Genomic DNA, 24,242 nt, shown 5'->3' with positions numbered 1-24,242 from the left:
TAAAATGTCAGCAAGTTAATTTCCATATACACGTAATAAAAAATAAATGATTCAAAAATAATATAATATAAAGAACTAAACATAATAAGCAGTGCTATAACGTAACATTAGATCATCTCAGTTCTACCTTAAACTAATGCACACTGATAAAGGAATGGTCATATATAGAGCCCGGTGTTTGATGACCCAGGCCTCTATTTCACATCTGTAAATGACAAAATCAAAAAATACACCCAAAACCCAGAGTTGAACAGATAGAGGGAAATTTGAGTGCCAATATGTACACACAATGTCAGACAAACAGCATCTCAATTTAAAAAAACAGTGGAATGCCAGTCTTATATACTCCAAAAATCAGTTACTACGTCATCTGCGCATTTACAGTTCAACAGAGGTGGAGGTTCTTCTACATCACAAGCGTTTAAAGAGTCAGTAGCATGTGGGTTATTAAGTACTTTGAGGTATTTGTAACTGTGGAACAAAACTACCCATCAAACCAAGGCCCTATAGTTGCAAGGACATAAGGTAAAACAGATATTTTCACCTTTACCGATGAGTAGAATGTACTTCATGACCTTCACATTTAACAGTAGTGTTGCGTTTGCTGTGTGGCTCAGTGGTAGAGCGGCAGCACGTACACGTAGCAGCCATGATTCTGGACCTAAGACTTTCTCCGTTTCATGCATACTGTACTGTATACATGCGTGTAAAAAAGCTCAAATAAAAACATGACAGAATAATAAATCGGAAAAGTATGCGGTAGAAATATCTATATTCCACCTCTGCTTTACAATGCTTGTCAGTAGTTTATGCACTGAATTAAGACTTATAACATACAACGGGACACTTCAGCTGCCTCTTACAGAACAGTTCGATGTCTGGCAAAAGATGTAATCAAGACTTCAATAAATAAAAAACAAACTATGGTCCGTACATCAGATAGTGCCATCGTCATGCATACAGACAGTACATTACATTTACATTACAGCGCGTCATGGAAACGCTCATTCACAAACAATGCACTTTAGTGAGAAAACAAATCACACATGTAGCTCATTAGCTTAAAGAAATGTTACAGACGCTGGGCTCAAGTTTATGTTGAGTGCAGGTGTAAACAGTAAATAAGGCGGATTTCATTTTTTTTTATAGAAAACTAGCAGTAAAAAATATTCCTTAGCCTTGCTCCCCAGGATCCTTTCCCTGTTAACGATATTCCTTTAGAACATCTGCTTTGCATTTTAACAGTAAGGTATAAAATAGAGCTATGCATTTACATCCTTTGGTTAGAGGATTAACCAAGTATTGACATGTTTCTGTTCAAGTAAAACTGTTTAGGAAAAAGCATTGGATAAATACAGTGTGCTCAAGTTACTTCTGTGGTAGATCTCTTTTGAGGTTAGGGATGCTGTCCTCAGGTAGAATTACCATCAACAACAATAAATAATATGTACATACGCTGCCTTCTTCTCCTCGTGTGCACCGAAACATGTCACCGATTAGACTTTTGACTAGTTTTACTGTATACATACTTACATATTTATTCTATGAAGCCAAGGCAATAATTACTTTCATTTTTAAATATAGAAAAATATTCTTATTGCACATTTTAAGTCATACATTAGATGTGCACACTCTGGAGCGATGCATTCTTAGACAGCCATGACAAACCGCGAGCAGACATTTTTGTAGGAACACGCAAGACAAATGGAAGGATCTATTTGTTCTCCTTTTCGGATCAGTGCGGGACGATGACGACTTTGGTTATTTGACGGTGGGCAGGTGGGGGTGCTCGGAGCGGCGTAGGGGGGTGGGGGGGGCGCTGGGAGGGAGGGGTCAGTCTCGTGTTCAGTAGAAGGATTCGGGGGGAGGCACAGTGAGTGGACGGACGCGCAGAGGCTCAGTCCTGCAGCAGACTCTCCTCGGACGACCAGCTCAGGGAGGGGAGGGGCTGCACGCGCCGGGAGTACTTCAGCTGCAGCAGGTCGCCCACTTCACTGATGGCTGCCAGTGCCTGCAAAACAAATATGGTTTCAGTTAGGAATTTGTCCGTAGTTGAGCAATGCAGCAGGAGGCAAAAAAACAAAACACACGACTTCTGATTTAATTCAAATATTAGGGAGCTTGTGTTGTGTATGAAATCACAGCGCGACCGGTTCAAGGTGGGGACCCATGATGAGAAATGTCTTTTATGAACAACTCCGCTGACTCCCCATAAAACAGAGAATTAACTTCAAAATACTAATTACCACCTTCAAAGCAACACACAACCTAGCCCCTTCATACATATCTGACCTTCTCCTCATTGCTGCCCTTGCCCGCGCTCTCCGCTCCTCCTCCTCTCTCCAGCTCACTGTACCCTCTGCCCGACTTGTGACCACGGGGAACGGGGTTTTCAGCCGCTCTACCCCCCAGCTCTGGAACTCTCTCCCTCCTGATCTCCGCAACTTAGACTCTCTTCCACTCTTCAAATCCAGACTCAAAACTCACCTGTTCAGACTGTCCTACCTCTTGTAACCAATCACACATCTTTTATCAATCAGTTTTTTGTCATGTTTTATTGTATTTGTATGTTTTTTTTACCTAATTTTATCTCATTCAGTGTCCTTGGGTGTTTTGAAATGCGCTTATAAATAAAATGCATTATTATTATTATGATATTAATGCTTTTTTCAGTTTGTGCGACTGCCCATATGTCCATTTTAAAAGGCACACTGTGTAACTTTGCATGTAATACTGATGGAAATTGCTTTGTGTAGAATATTCCACAGTATGACGTTAAACTCATCCATCAGTGGTAACAAGCAGGTGCCACCAGGCCAAGTTACAGGTCAGATTTGTGGAAATACAAGGTTTTTTTGAACATTAAAACACCTATAATGAAATATGGAGTACGTAGATGTGCAGGTAGTTGACCCACCACCAGAAAAGTTATCAAGTGTGCCTAAAAAAAGTCAGATATTACACCAAATTGACTCTTGTGAGCTTTAAACCATGTTATAATGCTGTTACCTCCTCAAAAACACACCTAGAGTTGCGTTTTGTTTCATTCACACATGTTTTAACAATCCTTTATTACTAGTCTGTCTACATCTCTAACGCTTATGATGTCATGAAGCAGTAATTTTGGAGTTTACAGCTCCCTTTTACCTTTTGTTTAGTAGAAATTGGCAAGCCCAGGGGTGAAATGATCCACATGATTCTAGTGAAGGTGTAAGGAGTTTAAAAACAGTAGAGCACTTCCTGTATTCTCACATGACATCACAAGGTAGAACAGAGTGTTTTCTGTTTGCGAGAAGAACTATAAAGCCTAAATATGCAGGATATGTGTGTTAAACGTGTGAATGAAACAAAACACAACTGAGGAAGCAACATCATAGCCTAGATCTGAAAGTGGTGGAATATGGGTTCTTTAAGAAAAGTACAATTAAAAGGGCACTTTCACATAATGAGGAAATGCACCACAGCTAACGAAGGCTGTGATTTGGATGCAAAAACAATACCCACCCCTAAGATAAAACACACATGAGATCATTCAGAAATTAAACAGAAATGGGCAACGCCACGAATTACCTGCTTACGCAACAGGTTGTTCCATTTCCCTGTTAAAATGAAAGCTAACTGTTCAAATAAAAGTGAAAGTCACTAACACATAAAAGCGTGCATATGACCAAGAGCTAACTGGAGTGAGCAGATCGTAACTTATATATCAATTAATAAATGAAGTGATGAGCCTAAGTCACACCTGAATCAGCAGGTTTTGACAAGTTGTAGCTTTGTAATAACCACTGACTGAAGCCAAGGTGAACAGGCATCTCCCACGATAACCACAAACTCCTTCAGTCTTTCCACAGGAGACCGTATCAGAGCTGCTACACCGCTGGGCACCTGGAAACAATTTACCTTCCCCTGGCTCTGCGTATTTTTTTTTTTTGGAATCTCTCCGAATTATCTGGACCAGGCTTTCCCAAAGACGGAAAAAGCGGCGGCTGGGAGCGTTCTACAAAGGCAGCTGATGGCCTATTACAAATGGTGTTGACACGCGCCTCAGGAAGATGAATGAAGAGGCTTTGGAGAGATGCAGCAAGTCAAATAAAAGTCCCGAGTCTGAGCCGTGCAGTAATTCCTATGGACAGCTCGGCCTTATAAGAACTTTGGAAATAAAGGACAAACTTCAATTCAATTCATTTTATTTTTGTAACGCCCAAAATCACAACAACAGTTGTCTGGAAGGGCGTTCATGTTTTGGTTGATGGGGGAAACCGGAGTACCTGGAGGAAACCCATCCAGACACGGGGAGAAACATGCAAAACTCCACACAGAAAGGCCTGGGCGACCCGGGGATCGAACCAAACCCTCTTGCTGTGAGGCATGAGTGTTGCCACTCAGCCACCGTGCTGCCTACACACAAAAACAAACGGGAAAAATCAAACAACAGGAAAAATCTGACAAAACAAGAAAAAATTGTCCAGGCGGAGGAGGGAGGGGGGGCGGAGGAGGCCCAGGCGAGGAGGATGAGAGCCGGGCGAGGAGGATGAGAGCCGGGCGAGGAGGAGAGGAAGGCGGGTGGAGGGAACTATTATCGCCCCCACACTTTAATGCTAAATTTACACTTGTTTCAAAAGGTGGCCTATGTTGCTGATGTACATACTTTCATTTTGACTTAAAGGTGCCCTATGTAACTTTTCTGGTGGAGGGTTGGCGACCTGCTTGTTTCCATGGAGATGTTATTGTTTTACTTGGAATGTTCCACAGTATGCCATTAAAGTTATACACTCACCTAAAGGATTATTAGGAACACCTGTTCAATTTCTCCTTAATGCAATTATCTAATCAACCAATCACATGGCAGTTGCTTCAATGCATTTAGGGGTGTGGTCCTGGTCAAGACAATCTCCTGAACTCCAAACTGAATGTCAGAATGGGAAAGAAAGGTGATTTAAGCAATTTTGAGCGTGGCATGGTTGTTGGTGCCAGATGAGCCGGTCTGAGTATTTCACAATCTGCTCAGTTACTGGGATTTTCACGCACAACCATTTCTAGGGTTTACAAAGAATGGTGTGAAAAGGGAAAAACATCCAGTATGCGGCAGTCCTGTGGGTGAAAATGCCTTGTTGATGCTAGAGGTCAGAGGAGAATGGGCCGAGTGATTCAAGCTGATAGAACCACTAAAATAACCACTTGTTACAACCGAGGAATGCAGCAAAGCATTTGTGAAGCCACAACACGCACAACCTTGAGGCAGATGGGCTACAACAGCAGAAGACCCCACCGGGTACCACTCATCTCCACTACAAATAGGAAAAAGAGGCTACAATTTGCACGAGCTCACCAAAATTGGACAGTTGAAGACTGGAAAAATGTTGCCTGGTCTGATGAGTCTCGATTTCTGTTGAGACATTCAAATGGTAGAGTCAGAATTTGGCGTAAACAGAATGAGAACATGGATCCATCATGCCTTGTTACCACTGTGCAGGCTGGTGGTGGTGTAATGGTGTGGGGGATGTTTTCTTGGGACACTTTAGGTCCCTTAGTGCCAATTGGGCATCATTTAAATGCCACGGGCTACCTGAACATTGTTTCTGACCATGTCCATCCCTTCATGACCACCATGTACCATCCTCTGATGGCTACTTCCAGCAGGATAATGCACCATGTCATAAAGCTCCAATCATTTCAAATTGGTTTCTTGAACATGACAATGAGTTCACTGTACTACAATGGCCCCCACAGTCACCAGATCTCAACCCGATAGAGCATCTTTGGGATGTGGTGGAACAGGAGCTTCTTGCCCTGGATGTGCATCCCACAAATCTCCATCAACTGCAAGATGCTCCTATCAATATGGGCCAACATTTCTAAAGAATGAATCAGCACCTTGTTGAATCAATGCCATGTAGAATTAAGGCAGTTCTGAAGGCGAAAGGTCAAACACCGTATTAGTGTGGTGTTCCTAATAATCCTTCAGGTGAGTGTATATCTTGCATTTGTTCAATTACAGGTGATTTTATTGCTCAAAATCCCTTGAAAAACAAAAGCATTCTTTTGGGCTGCTTCTCCACAGATCTGACCTTGCGCTTGTCTCGATGGAAATAGATAAGTTTAATACCATGCAGTGGAAAAGTAATAACATCTCCATAAAGACACGTTGGTGGCGTAACTGCTGTATATGTGATGAAACATGTGATTCCGTGTTTATACTGTCCAGATAAGGATTAAAGAACACTTTAGAAAGAACTGCTTTAGCCTGCTATATAGTTATAATCTCTGACACCCGTGGATCTTTATGTTATAATGTGCACATTTTAAGTCGCAATATTCATCTAAAACGACTTAATAAAAGACACAAGTCCGTTAATTTCTACGTTAGAAAACTGTGGTGCCCAGTGGGAGCCGATGTCGCAGTAAACCTCATCACAACAAAGATGTTTTTGTTTTTTTTATTTGTACCAAAATGACTATGCAATGCTGCAGAATCCTACATGCATCAGTGATTAATTAAATACAATTGGAGAACGAAGTAAGTACAGAGTAACGGGTGTATGCCAGTGGCGGTAAAAACGGGGATTGATCGGCAATATGGCATCTTGAAAATAGATTGCTCAAACATCCACAAATCACTCCAAAAACAACTTTGAGAGGGTACGTGAGAAGGGGAAACAACTAAAACATGGTTAAAAGCTCTGAAACATCGATTTTGCAGGTCGGCTTTAAGGTTTAAGAAAATATTCAGAGATTATTTCGACAAATCACTATTAGCACTATTGATTTTAGCTCTAATGCAAATGCTTAACTCCTCAGTGCACCACTAGGGGGCACAAGGCTGCATCTTAACGATATGGCGAATGTTTGAGCTATTTTCCACAGACATAGACACACAGACACACACACGCACACACACAAACACATTATTCAAGTAGCACTGGAGGAAATACCAAGTCTGAGGTGTCGAATGTTGTTTCAAATGCCTGTGTAATGCATAATACATGTGCTCTCATTTGGAAAAAGGTGAGTCAGACCGTCTACTGTTGTGGCCAGTGCTGTGGCTCAGTGACTAACCGTGTCGAGCATTTCTCTGGTGTGAGCGGCCGAGATACAGAAACGTGCTCTGGACTCAATGATGGGCGTGGCCGGGAACCCCACAACCACTGTACCGATGTTCCTTTTCACCATCTCCCGCCCGAAAGCCCTGCAAGACAAAAGGCGTTTTAGATATCGAAGCCTTTCAGATCATTTCATTAACATACCTTAAGGGGGACGGGGGTGGAGCTAACTGGAGGCACTGCTCTGTTTGAAGCTCTGTTACTCAAGGTAGACTTTATTCTGAGCTTTGTCTGGCCATAAAGAACCGACTTGAGCTGTTAAATAAGTTCCTCTCAAATAACATTACAGTCACAAACTAGCATTAGCCAACTGTTTTCCGCTAGTCAACCTTTTGTTAAAAATCAGGAGCTTGTTCATGGTCCCATTTAGCCGTTTTATTATCACGTTTTAATCCATTTTGCATTTTTTCAGATAATCTAATCTAAAAAGGTATTTGCCAGTGTTTGCTAAAGTATGCCTCCTGTCACTGCGAAAAAATCCTCCACAGACATACATGCAGCCCCCCCTGTGTGACATCACGTAAAAGGCCAAAACACACTGGCATGACACTGATGTAAAATTAGATGTGGGAAAAAAAAATAACTTACCCGATTTTGGCCGGCATGTAAAGCATTAGAGGGACCACGGGAGAGTCGTTGTTGCCGTAGATAATGAAGCCCATGTCACGCAGTCTTTGGCGGAAATAGGTGGTGTTTTCTGATAGCTGCCTCAGACGGTCTGCACCTGAGGGAACATAATATTAATGAGCTATTAGTAAAGACAAAAATCAGATTAAATCTTTTTGCACGTGATTGAAAAAGGCGACTGTGCCGTATAGAAACATGTCAGTGGTCAGTGTGTGGTAAAAGAGATTAGTTCCGCCAATATTTGTGTACTTAAAGCTGCACTGCGCAACTTTTCTGGTGGATCTGGTCTCCATGGAGATGTTATTTCTTTGCCTTGAATGATCCAAAGTATGACAAACTAACCTCCATGGAGATAAGCAGGTGCTAGGCTGAAGTTTAAGTCAGATCTGTTGAGATGCGTGCCGGGCCATATTGTGAACATTCCACACATCCCACACAATAGCATCTCCATGGAAACAAGCAGGTAAACCACCCACCAGTAAAGTTACGCAGTGCTCCTTTACTAAGATAGCAATATAAAATCTATAATGGGAAGATATATTTGGTCAACATCAGTAATGAGTGTCATTTAGCGCGGAAACAACGTAGGAATCTATCTTGAAACTTAAGCGTTCTAGCAGTCCATCACAATGCAGTCAAATAAGTCCAGGATTTAAAGAGGGAAAACTGACTGAATAATCAAATGGTATGCAAAGCGTGAGGGGATGAAGCGCTCGTTAATCCTGTGACAGACATCTGCTGAATGAGATTTCCATTCCAGCTGAAAAACTGCGTCTTCAGCCTTGATCTGGCCAGAAATAGTATGAAAAATAAAATATAAAACTTGTCTGTGGAAAGACAACCAGACAGCATTATAACCCAACTGATAGCTCCTGCCTTTGATGTCGATTCTTTAGGTTTGTTTTTAAGGTCAAAGGGTCAAATTAAACAAGCATCAATCCTCACGTGTCAGAGAGATACTGGGTGCACTTGAATCCACTCAGAGATCACAGCGTCTAAACACAACAAACAGCCATATGTCCCTGAGGGCAGCACCAACAACAGCATCTGCAGGGCTGGAGAACAACGAAAAACCGCAACAGAATCAAGACAATGCACAGTCGGCTCAATTATTACCACACTTTTTCAGCTGGTTTGTTCATTGCTTTTGGTATTTACTTTTAATTTTTAAGCTAGCAGCTAACATTGCTCCAACAAGATCAGATTACATAGGTCAACATCTTTTTTTTTTTGTTTAGAAGCAATTTGGAGTTTAACAATTGATAATGATCAATGATAAGTAGTGGTCACATTTTTAGAAAGCTTTTCCACCTTCAAGACACTCAAAGTAGCCAGAAAGTTTACTATAGAAGTATTACTCAATTACAAAGTAGTGAGCCAAGAAATTATTCAGTTAAGAGAAGAAAGTATGTGGGAAAACTACTTCTAAACTACTATTAAAAGTAACTGTATATTGGAAGGGCAAAACTTTTTCAAAAGACAGCCCTCAAAAATGATAAAAATGAATGATATATGATAGAGAAAGGCAAGAAACACAAATGATTCCATATGTCAATGTCATCAAAAATCACCAAAAAAGTTACTTAAAGAAAACAGAGTACATTCATAAGTAAGAGTGGAAGTATAAGGCTATAAAACTAATCTGACAAGTGCAGTTTTGTCAAAAGGTTACCCCGGTCACAAATATTAACACCAAAACAACAACAAAAAAGCCTTTCAATCGCTAAAATAAAACAGACAAACACATCTGAAAAGGCTGAGTGATGTAACCTCAAAGAGCCAGTGTCCATTTTGACAGAGACCAATTCCAGAAACTCAATTCAACCGTCACTTTGCCCGAGCGTCAGCATTCTGCATCTTCAAAGACTTCAAACCATGACAGCTCTGCAACCAATCAAAACGCCATTGTTTCCACCAGGAATTCTTGTCAAGCTGGAATATTTTCGGAGGGGCCAGTCTGTGTGCGGCCCTGACTGACACTGGTGACGTTGGACAAACTCACTCACTTTTGAACCAAACTTTTTAAAAGGTGCACCGTGTAACATTTCTGGTCAGGGGTCTATCACGCTGTCAATAAAACCTGTTGCTAACGCTAGCGGGAGTGTCCTCACGGAAAGAACGCACCTGATTCGTCTGTTATTAATGTTCATGTCTTGATTTACGGAAACAATAGTGAAATAAAAACACCAGGATCATGTAGAGCGGGTTAATATGAACATTTTAAGACCAAAATGACAAGACTCACTGCAGCAGTTACAGAGAGAGGGGTGACAATTTTGTAAAGTGTGAATGGAGACAGAAGCGCCCAAGATCACTTCCTATTTGGGATGTGACAGCTAGCAAGTTAGTTATGTCCATTTACATAGACAGTTTATGCATTACACTTATTATTTCAACTGACATAGTGCATATCTAACAGTAAAAACATGAGGTAAATTGGAATACCACTTTTGAGTTTAATACAGTTTTAGTAGTTTGTTGGTCTAGATTTTAGATTCAATGTATTTTATGGTGTTTTTAATCAAATCAGTGTAAACTATCTGCCCATAAGTACTTTTATTTGCGCTTAAGCTTAGATTAAGGTATTTGATTGACTTATTTAAATGTTCTAACTCCACAGATAGTTCATAAAATTAGAACAAAAATGGGTACTTGATATTTTGGCGGAAGAAAAATATTACAGTAGTAGTAATTTAAATTGGTAACGCAGGAAATGTCAACTTAAAACAAGACAAAAAAACCCCAAAAAACTAAAAGGTCCCACGCTCCAACTATAACACTTTTCCTCAAAAAAATTCTCCCATGAGTCACTTTTGTCAAGAGACAGTTAATAAATATTAAATTCTGAATTCAAGCCATTTGATTTATGACATTTGCAGTGTATGATGGGAAGTTAATTTGATCTCACATCTGTGTTTTAAATGTATTCATCAAGCCCCGTAAAGACATCTGAAGGTGCCATTCTTTTAAAACATCTTTTAAAAGCAAATATCTGGCCACTTTTACAAAGACAAGGAAACTTTGATCTTCTCTGATTTATGTGGTACAATTATTGTCAGCAGATAAATCATAGTAATGCATTTGTACTCCAGGAGGAAAGGTCATTAGCTTGGATATCGGTCCAAGAATTTAAAGTGGGTAGCACAATCTTTATGCGCTGGTTAATCATTCCCAGTAGGGCCTTGATACAGCTTTTATCACTACAGTAGTAATGGCCAAAGAAAACAAACATAACGAAAGGCAAAGTACAAGAGAAAGTTGAGACACGGTTCAAAGAGACAGGCAAGGTGACACATCAACTGCAGACAGGTGGAATCAGAGCACCATCTAGTGGCAAAGTCAGGAACTGCAAACACTCTGCACTGAATAATCCTCTGTGTTTAGAGATGTCCAACACATAAGATAGAAATGGTTTTGACGGCAAGTAAATTAGGGATGTTGTGTGTATAATGTCAAATATGAAAACTGTAAAAAGCTGCAAAAAAAACGTTGATAAATTATTCACAAATAAAGCAAAAATGTGCATTGTAATCTTTAAAGAAAGGGTTTAAGGGGATATTTCTGCACTGTTGAGGTTCAGATATTGTTCAAAAGCAAACCCAAGACTTGGAGAAGAATTGCAAAAAATAAGATTATCATTATTGGAAGAATCTGAGGAAGTATTTATTTTAAACTTTTATACTCACACTTGCACCTGTTTTTAATTATTATTTAAATTGACTTATGTAATTATTTGTTTTGTTTGTATTTTTTCTGTATTTTTGAACAGGGTGCCCATGAAAAAGAGTCTAAATGCTCACAGTGGGTTTCCCTGTTTAAATAAAGATAAAAAAAAATATAAAAATGAATTGGATATAGTAATTTTTTGTCAATACTGTACAGACAATACATGTGTTCTGCAATCTAAAATCATGGAAAAAAGTTAGACTCTTGCTTTCCTTACCTAGCTGTGTCCCATCCTCTCCCATGATGATCTTCATAGAGGTGATGATCTGTTGAGCCACAGGGGGCGACATAGAGGTGGCGTACAGCGCACTGTGGGACTGTATCCTCAAGTAGTCGATAAGCTCCTGAGAGAAACATATATACATTAAAATTAGATACATCACAGTTTTTGGTCTCTTATAAGCACAACTAATTATTTTCTTCCTCTATGATTCATATTTTTTCCCTGAACTACTGTTACAATTTAATCTTTGATATTGATTTATAACAAGGAGAACACATTTTATTAACACAAAACTTAAATACAAATTCTTCTCTTGATACAATATGGCGTAATAATCACAGTTCACTTTTGTATTACATAGAAATACCAAATCAATTGTACGATTCTATAAAGATCAATGTGACAAACCTTTTTGCCTCCGATGTAACCTCCAGCTGCCCCAAAGCTCTTGGTGAACGTGCCCATCATGATGTCCACGTCTTTGGGGTCTAAGCCGAAGTAGTCCACCACCCCCCGGCCGCGCGGTCCCAGGGCTCCGATGCTGTGAGCCTCGTCCAGGTACAGATAAGCTTTGTAACGCTTCTTCAGAGCGATGATCTCAGGCAGGCGCACGATGGACCCCTCCATACTGCAAGACAAACACAACCGATACTGATTAGAAGACCAAGAGTGGACGATACTGACAAAATTATATATCTAAAAGTGAAAAGTTTAAAGTTTTATTTCAGAAAACCTCCATATTCTAGATCATAATAGATTATTACACAAACACAGGCCTATACATCATATACACTCTTTTCTGAGTTCTGTGATATAATATTTATTTCAATATAAGGTAAAAATAAAGTAATTCTACAAAAAACTAGACTCTTTGTTTATTAAACTGGACTAAAGCATTTGTAGGAGCCATATGGGTGTTTGGTTGCCATGGCAATGCGTGAGGGGCGGGGTTTATGTGGGCAAGGGTGACATGCCGGGATGTTTAAAGGCACCGGGTATCCTGCTGTCTGGGAGGTGGAGAGGGGAGACGCCGGGGAGATGTGTTTTTGGTTGACCGCTTTGTTTTTTGCTAAGGTCGCTACAGCATTGTTTCAGCATATTTTCCTGACAACAACAAGAATTAAATGGACAGTTTACAGTTAACTTTCCATTGTTTGCTACATACATTTCTACAAAATTTTACCATTTTACTTATTGCACGCCCCTATTTGCACAGTGCTTTGGGGAAACATGCAGGGCCATATTGACTCTCTACTTAACCTTTAAGTGAAGGTGATTTTCTGTGAGTGTAAGCACGGCCTATTCTGGCAGATAAATCAACGCCTTCACAAATCCCAGAGGAAAAGAAGCTCTATTAAGAACGCATTAGAGCGCGGCATTGATTATGTCTGACACCTTCGCTGGGAGACTTATTGATTGGCTGCAGGTGGCTACAATAGAGAACCTAAGGAATACATTAAGAAGTATTGGGAAAAGGACATTCTTTTATACTGTAATTCATGTCGAGTCAGCTCTTGTCTTGTCTTGAAAAGCTATTTTGTGTGTCGCTTCTTGGAAAAATCTATTGCCAAGTGTCTCATGAACACTAATAATAAAGCATTAGTAGTGCTAGCAGCAATTTACCAAATATAAACACTTTTAGAGTTGACGAACATGCTCAAAACGGTAATGTAGAGATCTTAATGTTGAAAAGGTTCACTATGTAACTTTTCTGGTGGAGGGTGTGCCACTTGCTGGTCTCCATGGAGATGTTAAAGCTTTGTCATGACATTAAACTCATCCATCTTGAATTGAGTTTTACTACAGGTGTTTTTTTTATTGCTCAAAAATGTGTTATTTCAGTAAGTCAATTCCTATCCAATGTGCACAGATCTGACTTGTCACTTGGCCCGGTGGCGTCCCCTGCCCGTCGCCATGGAGATAGACATTTTAGTGCTATACAGCCAAACGTTCCAGGCAAAGCAACAACATCTCCATGAAGACAAGCACTAAAAAAAGTTACATTGCACTTTTAAAATCTTTTAAACTGCATCGTTAAGCACAGGTTCAGGTTTCAAGTCAACAGGCTGGCAAACCATTAGATCAGCATAGAAAATTAGCTAAGCATTGACTTTCTATCATTGTTGAAATACGGCTTCTGTAAAGCTATAAAAGTACCTAAGGGTTTTACTACTAATGACTGCGACCCTGGATTAAATAAAAGTGTTCATGTGTAGCGAGCCTTCAGTATCAAAGCGTGGGCGAGGGAAATCGATACCCTCGCGCCAGATGCTAAATGCGCTAACAGCTTTATTACGACGTTAGCCTCAACTGTGGAGGCGGAAGAATCGGTTTAATACCAGGGAGTGTTTGAATGTATGACGCAGGTTATGGCGCGTACCTGTAAATACCCTCCACCACAATGAGGATTTTCTTCCAGGGTCGGTGTGTTCTCGGCTGCCCGTGAACAATCGCATCCCTCAGCAGCTTCTCCAGGCTCTGCATATCTGCCAAACGTGAGATCAAACAAAGGATCATGTTACAAAGGCGTATTTATCTTCTCGAAAAGGTCATCTGAGGATCTCCCAAGTACAATGGGAGTTTTAAGCATTAATATTTCAAGGCTGCACGATCAGGCCGGTCACGATAACGAATTTTGAAGTGCGATATATTGTTGGAGTAAATATTGATGATAATATGATGATATTGATAATACTGAAACCAAGCTCTAAAGCAGAATTATCCACAAAAAGTATTCTACAACACTTCAGAAGTAAGTTTGTGTCTATAATAAGTCATAGAAGTTCATAATTCAAGCTTCTACAGTTCAAATCTCATCACAGAACAGAAAAATAACCAAATATCCCCACCAATACAAAGGAAAAGTACACACAATAAATGTTAACCCCTAAAAATGATTGTTTCGTCTGTTATGTATTGAATGATAAGTAGATATAGTAGTTATCATGACAGACTTATGCATGATATGAGAAAAAGATGTGATATTCGCTAACTGTGTTTCGTATTGAGATAATTTAATAAATTCTACTTTTTGGCACAATGTCAGTTAAATTAAAACAAAAACATGTGTATGCCTGTCAAATAAAATCTTAAACTAAACCAAAACCAACCCAAATAAGGAAATGTTTTTGTGCATTTTACCTTCAAAAAAACAATATATTTATGTGAAACTGAGAACTTTGTGTTGTTGCGATATACTTATTTTCTTGCGATATCGATATGTTTGTGCAGCCTTAGTTTCACAACACATCATTTTGTTCCTGGTTTCTTGTGTCAGCATCTGTCTGACAATATTGAAACAGGAGTGTCTGTTGTTAAACCAATAAACCGCTCCCTCGACTGTGTGGCCCAAGAAAACAAATGGAAACAATTGGTTTTGAGTCGCCACAGCATCCTCACATTGTACTGAAAACTTAAGCAGGAGAAGGTAAATAAGATTAAAGCAATTGCAGGGTCATTGTGCGGCTTATTGTGTAATATATATTCTTCGCTTTGTGGTTTCCTAGAGTCCTTTTCTTTTAATGCTGTAATTATAATGGGTTGATTTTAATTAGTAGAGAATTCAACCTCTGCACTTGAAAGCCGGTATTCCAATTATGGCTACCACAAGTTAAACTGTTGCTTGAGACATTTATTCCTGGTTGTCTCTTGTCTGTTTCATGATGCAAATGTGTGGCCACATGAACGTGGCAGGAGGCGTTTAAATGTGACCTTTCATTTTAATTGTAGTGCACACGAAATAATTGAAACGCTCACTAACATCAAGTTGTATTTTACTAAACAATTTCGTAACACTATAAATGTATTTTTATTTATTTATCTTTATTTATACAGGGAGAGTGCAATGAGAGCACTTAAAACTTTCTTTTTCATATACGCCTTGTTCAAATACAGAGAAATACAAACAAAACAGCTAAGTATATAACTCAATTTAAAACATTAAAAGCAGGTGAAGGTGTGGGTGTAAATGTTTGTTATCGGATTATTATATTGCATTTGTGGCACCCATGTATCCAGGTGTGCTTGTTCTTTAAATATATTCTATTTTCCCCCATCTCAGATCTGGCCTCAGATTTATATGGTCATGTGATCTTGACTTAAATGTTCCCATATCAATAAATAAAACTGGGAAAAAAACAACAACACTATGGCCCGTTATAGTGTTTTTAATCTACATTTAGAACACATTTTTCTAACCAAGACAATCATGTAATTTTAGTGTGTAATTTCAGAGTCACTCACTGTTGTGTTTGAAGACTCGGATTGTAGACCCAGACAGACGAGCCCCCAGAACCAAAGACGCATGGTTCAACTCATCACTCAAAATGAGACAACCCTGCAACGAACAAGACAAGAAAAGTAGAACAAATTGTGAAGTCTGGCCACATGTGGATTTTAAGATTAGTTTAAAAAAATCTAATTCATCATTCCATGAGTTCTTAGGGGAAGCATGTGATCTGTACAATGGTATTTTACAGTAAGTGCCGTCATGTGTTGAGCAATGACCCTTTGCCCCAGATTTGGATGACTTCATTGTGGACTTTTCACATGGAAAATGAGCTGTTTCATTCTAGCGTTCATGTTCAACTGATTCAGCCATTTATCACATTTAAGAGCTGAGTTGGCTGTTAAAAAAAGGCAGGAATCATGAATCATGTTGTACTGGAGAGGATGGAAACAGAACCAACTCAAAATGAAAAAAAACAAAAAAACATCTGTAGAGCTTTGAGAATGAAATAATCATTTTCTCCAAAAAAATGTATTACCCACAATTTAATTCAACTGCATTTTGTCATATTAAAAAAACGTTTTAATAAAAATCTTCTGAAAAAACTAACAAACTAACAAAAACATTTAACACAAAAAAAGTAAAAATCCTTCCTCAAAAGCGACAGTAGCCAAGTTGGTAGTGTTTGTCCACTGATCTGAAGGTTGGTGGTGCGATTCCAGCTCCCATAGTTGAATGCTGCTGTTGTGTCCTTGGGCAAGACACTCATCCTCAATGTCTACGTAGACTGGGGTGTGAGTGGTTCCTTGATATAAAGCTTTGAATGCGTTGAAGGTGGAAAAACATATATAATAACTAAACTCTGCTCCAACCCACATGTACTGACAGAGCACTGGCTATAAACCTCTCCTTTAAAATTTGATTGATTGCAAAGAAATAACAATTAAAAAAAAAACTGATTAATGTTTGAAAAAGCAACCAATCACCTGATACAAATAAATGTGTGGCTTAAATCTCAAACACTTCCTGTAGTTTTATGTAGTAGCCTTTCTCAAGTACGTTTCCATATGTGCAGGATCCAAAATGGCGGACACAAAGAGCAACGCATACTGAAATGATTAACTTTTTTGAAATGCCTAAAGTCAACATACTCAAACAGTCTCTCACGTTTTTTTTTTTCCTTTTCTTTTTCTTCTTCAATGTAAGTTATGCAACACTACACTCCATTGTTCCGTGACATAGTAGTAGCTCACCACAAAGCAACAGGTGCAGTTAACAATTAATGAGCACCTGTGGGCCGGAGATTCTGATCTTTGCTTTGTCCATGTTGTATGGGGGACATTTTAAGGCTCATAAAACCACCACAATTACAGATTATGTTGGACGAAAAAGCAACGACATTTTCTTCAATTTGAGTGGAAAAAAAAAAATCACATTATAAAAACACACATATTGACTTTATGGTTTTTGCTGTTTGCCTAATTTTGCTCTATGACACAAATCATTTCCAAGCATTTCAACGGGACAATTCCAGTTCCCTTGTTCCCAAAAATGCAATCAGCGTTTCCATCTGGGGACACTTATTTAGCTTTCTTTTATTCGATTTTAAGTGTTTTTATTGCTAAGGAAAAAAAATCTTGCTATCTGCTTGGAGATGGATAAATATAATGGATAATGCCAGTACAGTAATGCATAACTGTGGAACATTTCATCAAAGCAAAAGCATCTCCATGGACACAAGCAGTTAGGGGATCCTTTACATCAGGGGCGTCAAACTCATTTTCACCGAGGGCCACATCAGCAAAATGGCCGCCATCAAGGGCCAGATGTAACTGTACGGCAGTGTAAATATCACTAAATGTAACCGAATGGCATGTAAAATAAATATAGTTACTTTTTAACTTGTTAAATAACCGTTTCTGTGATAAACTGACATTTTTAAAAGTGTGTATCTGGTCGGGACACACCTCCTCACAGACCTTCAGCTCTGCTTCAAATACGGCCTTTTACAGCCTTTTAATTATTGGATAATTTGTTGTAATTTGTTGTTTTTCTTGAAGACTAACTTTTTCATACTTAGCTCTGTGTTTGGTGTCAAACTGTCGACGTAGACTGTACTGACCCCGCCTCATAACACAAAAAACATACAGGTTTTCTCCTCAAAGAACAAACTTGTATTCATCTTCACCTTTCTTCCTCCCAACTTCCTTCCATGCCAACAATTTTCCTCTTCATGGACATTTTGTGATGATTATTTGCAAATATTTCTCAGTTCCACTTGCTGGGAAAATCTCAGTTTGTTATCAGTACACACATTAAAGCAGCACAGACTTATTTTAAAATGACAGTCATGCCTTTTAATTTATCTTCTCACAGGCCACATAAAATGATGTGGCGGGCCGCGTCTCTGCCTCAAGTGGAGGAGTTCAAGTATCTCGGGGTCTTGTTCACGAGTGAGGGAAGGATGGAGCGTGAGATTGACAGGCGGATCGGTGCAGCGTCTGCAGTGATGCGGTCGCTGTATCGGTCCGTTGTGGTAAAGAAGGAGCTGAGCCCAAAGGCGAAGCTCTCGATTTACCGGTCAATCTACGTTCCTACCCTCACCTATGGTCATGAGCTCTGGGTAATGACCGAAAGGACAAGGTCGCGGATACAAGCGGCTGAAATGGGCTTCCTCCGCAGAGTGGCCGGGCGCACCCTTAGGGATAGGGTGAGGAGCTCGGTCACACGGGAGGAGCTCAGAGTAGAGCCGCTGCTCCGACACGTCGAGAGGAACCAGCTGAGGTGGCTCAGGCATCTGCTCAGGATGCCTCCTGGACGACTCCCTAGGGAGGTGTTCTGGGCATGTCCCACCGGGAGGAGGCCCCGGGGAAGACCCAGGACACGCTGGAGGGACTATGTCTCTCGGCTGGCCTGGGAACGCCTTGGGGTCCCACCGGAGGAGCTGGTGGACATGTCCGGGGTGAGGGAAGTCTGGGAGTCCCTGCTTAGACTGCTGCCCCCGCGACCCGGCCCCGGATAAGTGAAAGAAAATGGATGGATGGACATTTAAACTGTAAGATTATAGAGGGTCATCATTTATTTAATCCCCGTAATATTGGAAAAAACTACATTAAAACCTTGGTATTATTCGGTGCAGACAAAAAATATCAAATGAAGCACCTCATTGTTAATGTATCCAAATTAGTTTTGTACTTTGGCAGTTCAAATGGTGTACTCTAATTGATGGTAACCATGGAAACTATGACGTCGGTGTTTATGACTGTATTACAAAAACAAAAAGGTTAAAAGTTCAAAATCAAAGTTGTGTGAAGGAGATATCCTTTATTTTGCAAACAAAGCCCAAAGCACAGAGCGGTCTTGCTGACTCTATACAAATGTAGTGTGTATTCTAAATTTATTGAAACTTTACACAAGTCTGAAATTGTGACCTGCTTAATACTTTACTGGACGATCAACTCAACTCTAAACTCATACTTGAAAAGCTAGACAGTGTTTAAGTTTGATATGGATCTAAATTTCTGTTAATAAACAAAGAAAGTGTACTGAGAGTTTATTTGACAGAAGCAGAACTCTCTCACCTTTCCAGTCAGTGCAGGAATGTTCATGGAATTTGTAGCGAAGCCCATGCCAAACGCCATAGCCGACTCCACGCCAAGAAACCGGGCAACCAGCTGCTCCATCTCCTCGTGGATGTCCAGGTTTCCTAGAACAGCATATTGTGTGTCTTTCTTTCAAGGTCATTCACGTGTGCCAACTGCCAATCGTCATGAAGAAAATATCTTTGAGGAAGCTAGGCCATAAAAGTTCAAAAAGTACAGTATATCACAAACATGGGATAGGTCTTGTTTTAGATTTTGCTGTTGTCACTAAGCATCTTTATATTACCTTCAAGAACAACAAGCCAACTTAACTACTTTATCTGAGTGTTCACACTAAATCCACCTGCCACTCACTCACCCATAAAGCAAAATGGAGGCTGACCAACAAGTGGGGATAATACATTTGTGTGAGCGTGTGTTTGGAGAGAGTAAAACTGAAATTCAGTACTTTTTGGCGATAATTACTATATCGACTTATTGTTCAATTCATAAAAGCTGTAACAGTATATTTTTGGGCTCAACATTTATCATGGAGACTTTTTCTTCGCAATAACGGGGAGATTTTTGTTATTTTTGATGGAATATGATAAGATTTGAGCTGTAGAGAGTTGAATAAGTCACTTTTATGGCTAATTATTGCTTCATTCTGCTATTTATTTGTTGCAGCACATTCCTTTTAATGATACTGTCCATTTGGTTTACTGGGATCATCCTGCTTTGTGTCAGTGGCATAAAGTAGTTTCATTATTATTGTTTATCATGATAATTCTCGGTAGTAGTATATATCGTAGGTATAAGTGTTATTGCAGCTGTATGTTCAAACGGACAGTTTAGACCAGAGTACGATCATCAGTCAGTATATTGTGGCTATGTTGACACCTACTACCACATTTTAAAGTACTCTTTTTGTGGTGCTTCAAGTGCTTCTCAACCACTTGAACATGTTGAATTTTACCAGGGCCACGGAAAGCTCTCCTACAGTGAATTGGATTTCTCTTGAATTGCTACAGCCCGTTGAAGTATCCTCTTTTGTATTTGGCCTTACCCATCTCACATCTGGTGCTGCTCACTCCGACCCCGTACTTGTGAGTCGACTTTAGGGCGGCTTCAGCGCAGGCTCCGGTTCTCTCTGCGAAACCCAGGTAGTTGTACGAACCCATGTTAATGACGTCCTTCACCACTTTACCTGTGTGCCTGGAAAAAGAAACAAGCAAAATATAGACACTGGTCACTGGCTTGGCAAATGAAATGTTGACTTTGAATAAACATTTCCATCTGTATTAGCTGCAAGTAAATGGATTCCTTGTACAAGAGCTCCCATTCGCAAAATATCACTATACAATTTGCATTACTAATGGAGCAATTAGTCCATAAATCAACGTTGTTCTTCTACCAATGTCCATTAAACAAATAGTACAGACTGGGGTTTCAGAGTGATGAACTATAGCACATATGCCGTAGCAAATAGCAATTAAAAAAGGAAATATTATGTCTTTTAAATGGTGAGAAGTATGGAAGCCCGTTTCCGCCATGAAAAAAAAAATAAAAGCCCCACAGAAAGTCGAAATTACGAGTTTTAAACTCGTAATTATGAGTTTAAAACTCGTAATTATGAGTTTAAAACTCGTAATTATGAGTTTAAAACTCGTAATTATGAGTTTAAAACTCGTAATTACGAGTTTAAAACTCGTAATTACGAGTTTAAAACTCGTAATTAGGACTTTTAAAACTACTAATTATGAGTTTAAAACTCGTAATTAGGACTTTTAAAAGTATGAATTATGAGTTTATAACTCGTAATTTTGGGAATGTAACATTTACAAAAAGTGAACCTTATCAATTTTGATTAAATGAATTTGGTATTTTAATAATTTCCTCAATAAACCAGCGGGGTTGTGACCAGCTGGCACTCTGCTCAGACCAGGAAAACGAGCGCTCACAGACACAGAGCACAGCTCATGAGTGGTCAGAACAGCACTCAGGGCCCACTGATTTGTTCAAGACGCCAGAAACTTTACTGGAGCTTAATTTATTCATTTTTTAAAAGTATGTAGGTGATAAACATAACAGTCCTCCTCCTGTCTCCTCTGCTCTGTACACTCAGTTGCAGTGTGCTACAAGCTCAATTAAGACTTTAAAAGTTCTAATTACGAGTTTTAAACTCATAATTAGTAGTTTTAAAACTCATAATTACGAGTTTTAAACTCATAATTAGTAGTTTTAAAAGTCCTAATTACGAGTTTTAAACTCGTAATTACGAGTTTTAAACTCATAATTACGAGTTTTAAACTCATAATTACGAGTTTTAAACTCATAATTACGAGTTTTAAACTCGTAATTTCGACTTTCTGTGGGGCTTTTATTTTTTTTTCATGGCGAAAACGGGCTTCCATAGAGAAGTCCTCAAAATGGAAGCCACAAACAGAAAGGTGAAACCTATGAAAGAATTGTTTGCAAAGTAAAAAACAACAACAATTAAATCAGACTATTTTAAGCCTTCAAAAACTGTGCTGCTGGCAAGAAAATACACCCCACCTGCCCCATGTACTTTTGTTGAACCTAAAAAAAAACAAAATAAACAGGAAAAAAGGCCACAGGGTTACATTACTGAAATTGCAAAGTGTGAAAAACACATTGCAAAACCTCTCTTGGCTGGTCATGACAATGTTTAAAACCGAAGATAAACATCACAGTCTTCAAAACAGCAACGCAACCAACCGCTATGTCAACATCACCTTATATTACAACACGGTTTTTACTGTACGAGTCCATGTGACTGAAACTGCTTCCTTAACCAGAATCATCATGCCTTTCCTCTTTATCACAAACACAAGGTCAATGGCTTTACAACTGTTAGAGCACTGCACCTCTAAGACCACGCCCGCCCTGTGCACACTCACAAACGGGCCTGAATTACTATTGACTTATTGTAGTGAGCAATTAACAATAGCATTTTGGCCTTGAGATTCATCATGCAGCTCATTACATAACTGAAAATATCCAAGGCTCTGTTTCAGTTATTTGTTCAGTTTTGATACGTGTTCAGACGAGTATTTAGTTTCAGTCCTAGTTTTAATATGTATTCGTATCTGTCTACTAACTTTTGGACAACCCTAAAGCTCGTCTTTTATCGTCTGGAGTCTAATTAACTTTACTATGAGTCATACTAATTACCCATTGAGCTATTTATTTATTGCGGCTCATGTTTTGTTTGCAATTTGGTTCATTTAGAAAAGAATTAACTGGGATTATCCGGCCTTAGTTCAATGCTGTTTGCGGTCTCTGTATTGGCAGATACTTGGAATCAGTATCAGACCCGAAAAAGCTGGAATCGGTTCATCTTTTGTAGTTAAGTATCACTCTGCACGATAGGTAAATTGTCCAGCTAACTCCTGTCAGGTTGCCCCAGCTGCTTTGAAGGATGGGTCAAATGCAGCGGAGATATTTCCCAATGAATACCTGAACCTCAAAGTTAACACACTCACTCAAAGGTCCAGTTGTAGTCCGGGGACACTCTATGCACCAGGTCCATCTTGGCTCCCGGGACGCTGCAGATGGGGCGGTTCCAGTTGTCCCGGATCCTCATGTACAAGTTTCGAGTGTAGAAGTTTTCAAAGTCTTGGTACAGAGGAACGAAATCCTGCGAGATAAGAAGAGGATTTATAGTTTAAGTGTTTGAAAGGCACATTCTTAACAGTAACTTAAGACAGATGTTTAGAAATACAATCTCCACCCAGATGAACGCTGTACTCAATGTGAATTTAAACATGTTTGATATGGTTGCATAAACATTACATTGCGAGAATCCGTTTGGTTTCTTAGTATTTACTGGCTACTTTATTACCCAGGTAAACCTAAACAACTACGCAATGTCTGGAACAACAGTGTAAATTGTGAAAATTGCTCTTTAAGTGGTTCATAATTAGCAAACCACAAAAGCTATACCTATTTCTGCAAGCAACAAAATATCCAGTCTGTATGGAGGATTGCGATACCACCTTAAGAATGCCTGATGTCGGAAGCTAAGCGGGACTGGATCTAGATAGTACTTGGATGGGAGACTGCCAAGAATACCAGATGCCGTACTAGCGCAGCAGTGTTTCTAGAGCATATTGTCGTTGCGTCCTTAGGCAAGACATTTCACCCACCTTACCTAGTATGAATACGTTGCAAGCGCTTAGTGATGGTCAGAGCGGCTGATGGGACAGATTGAGAGCCACACTTCCGTGAGTCTACCCCAGGGAAGCTGTGGCTATTTTACTAGCTTACCACCACCGAGTAAGAAGTGAATGGATAATGCTTTGGGGTGTCTTGAAAGGCACTATATAAATCTGATACATGGCTCGTATTCCATCTATCTATCTATTTTCTTCCGCTTATCTGGGCCGGGTTTGCAGGAGCTACAGTCTAAGCAGGGACTCCCAGACTTCCCACACCCCAGACACGTCCTCCGGTTGGACCCCAAGGCGTTCCCAGGACAGCCGAGAGATATAGTCCCTCTAGCGTGTCCAGGGGCTCCTCCCGATGGGACATGCCCAGAACACCTCCCTAGGCTCGTAATCATTATGTACAAAACGTGTTATCCCAGTAGTTTACACCTCTATGAACATTGTCTGACATAACTGTGTTCATTTCACTGTTCTCTCAAATTAATGCTGTTTAAAATGTACTTTATGAACTTAGACTTTAACATAAAACACACACAAGTTAATTATATATTTCCAACGTTGCCCTAC

At 39.7% G+C, this 24,242-nt stretch overlaps 1 protein-coding gene across 1 annotated transcript in view; it reads right to left on the bottom strand.

The window, feature by feature from the left end:
* Positions 1–1,522: 1,522 nt before the first annotated feature.
* Positions 1,523–24,242, bottom strand: part of sptlc2b (serine palmitoyltransferase, long chain base subunit 2b) — a 28,253-nt gene continuing 5,533 nt past the window's right edge. Inside the window, exons 3-12 of the mRNA XM_033990865.2 lie at positions 22,992–23,146; positions 20,552–20,700; positions 19,486–19,610; positions 15,919–16,012; positions 14,057–14,162; positions 12,085–12,304; positions 11,671–11,797; positions 7,689–7,824; positions 7,057–7,186; positions 1,523–2,011 (exon numbers count right to left, since the gene is read on the bottom strand). Coding sequence (XP_033846756.1) covers positions 1,898–2,011; positions 7,057–7,186; positions 7,689–7,824; positions 11,671–11,797; positions 12,085–12,304; positions 14,057–14,162; positions 15,919–16,012; positions 19,486–19,610; positions 20,552–20,700; positions 22,992–23,146 — 1,356 coding nt within the window. The 3' untranslated portion in view covers positions 1,523–1,897. The remainder of the gene's footprint in view (positions 2,012–7,056; positions 7,187–7,688; positions 7,825–11,670; positions 11,798–12,084; positions 12,305–14,056; positions 14,163–15,918; positions 16,013–19,485; positions 19,611–20,551; positions 20,701–22,991; positions 23,147–24,242) is intronic.

This window comes from Periophthalmus magnuspinnatus, chromosome 24, assembly GCF_009829125.3.
Source record: "Periophthalmus magnuspinnatus isolate fPerMag1 chromosome 24, fPerMag1.2.pri, whole genome shotgun sequence".
NCBI lineage: Eukaryota > Metazoa > Chordata > Actinopteri > Gobiiformes > Gobiidae > Periophthalmus > Periophthalmus magnuspinnatus.
Note: the sequence above shows the minus strand (reverse complement) of the source record. Positions and strands in the feature narration are given on the sequence as shown.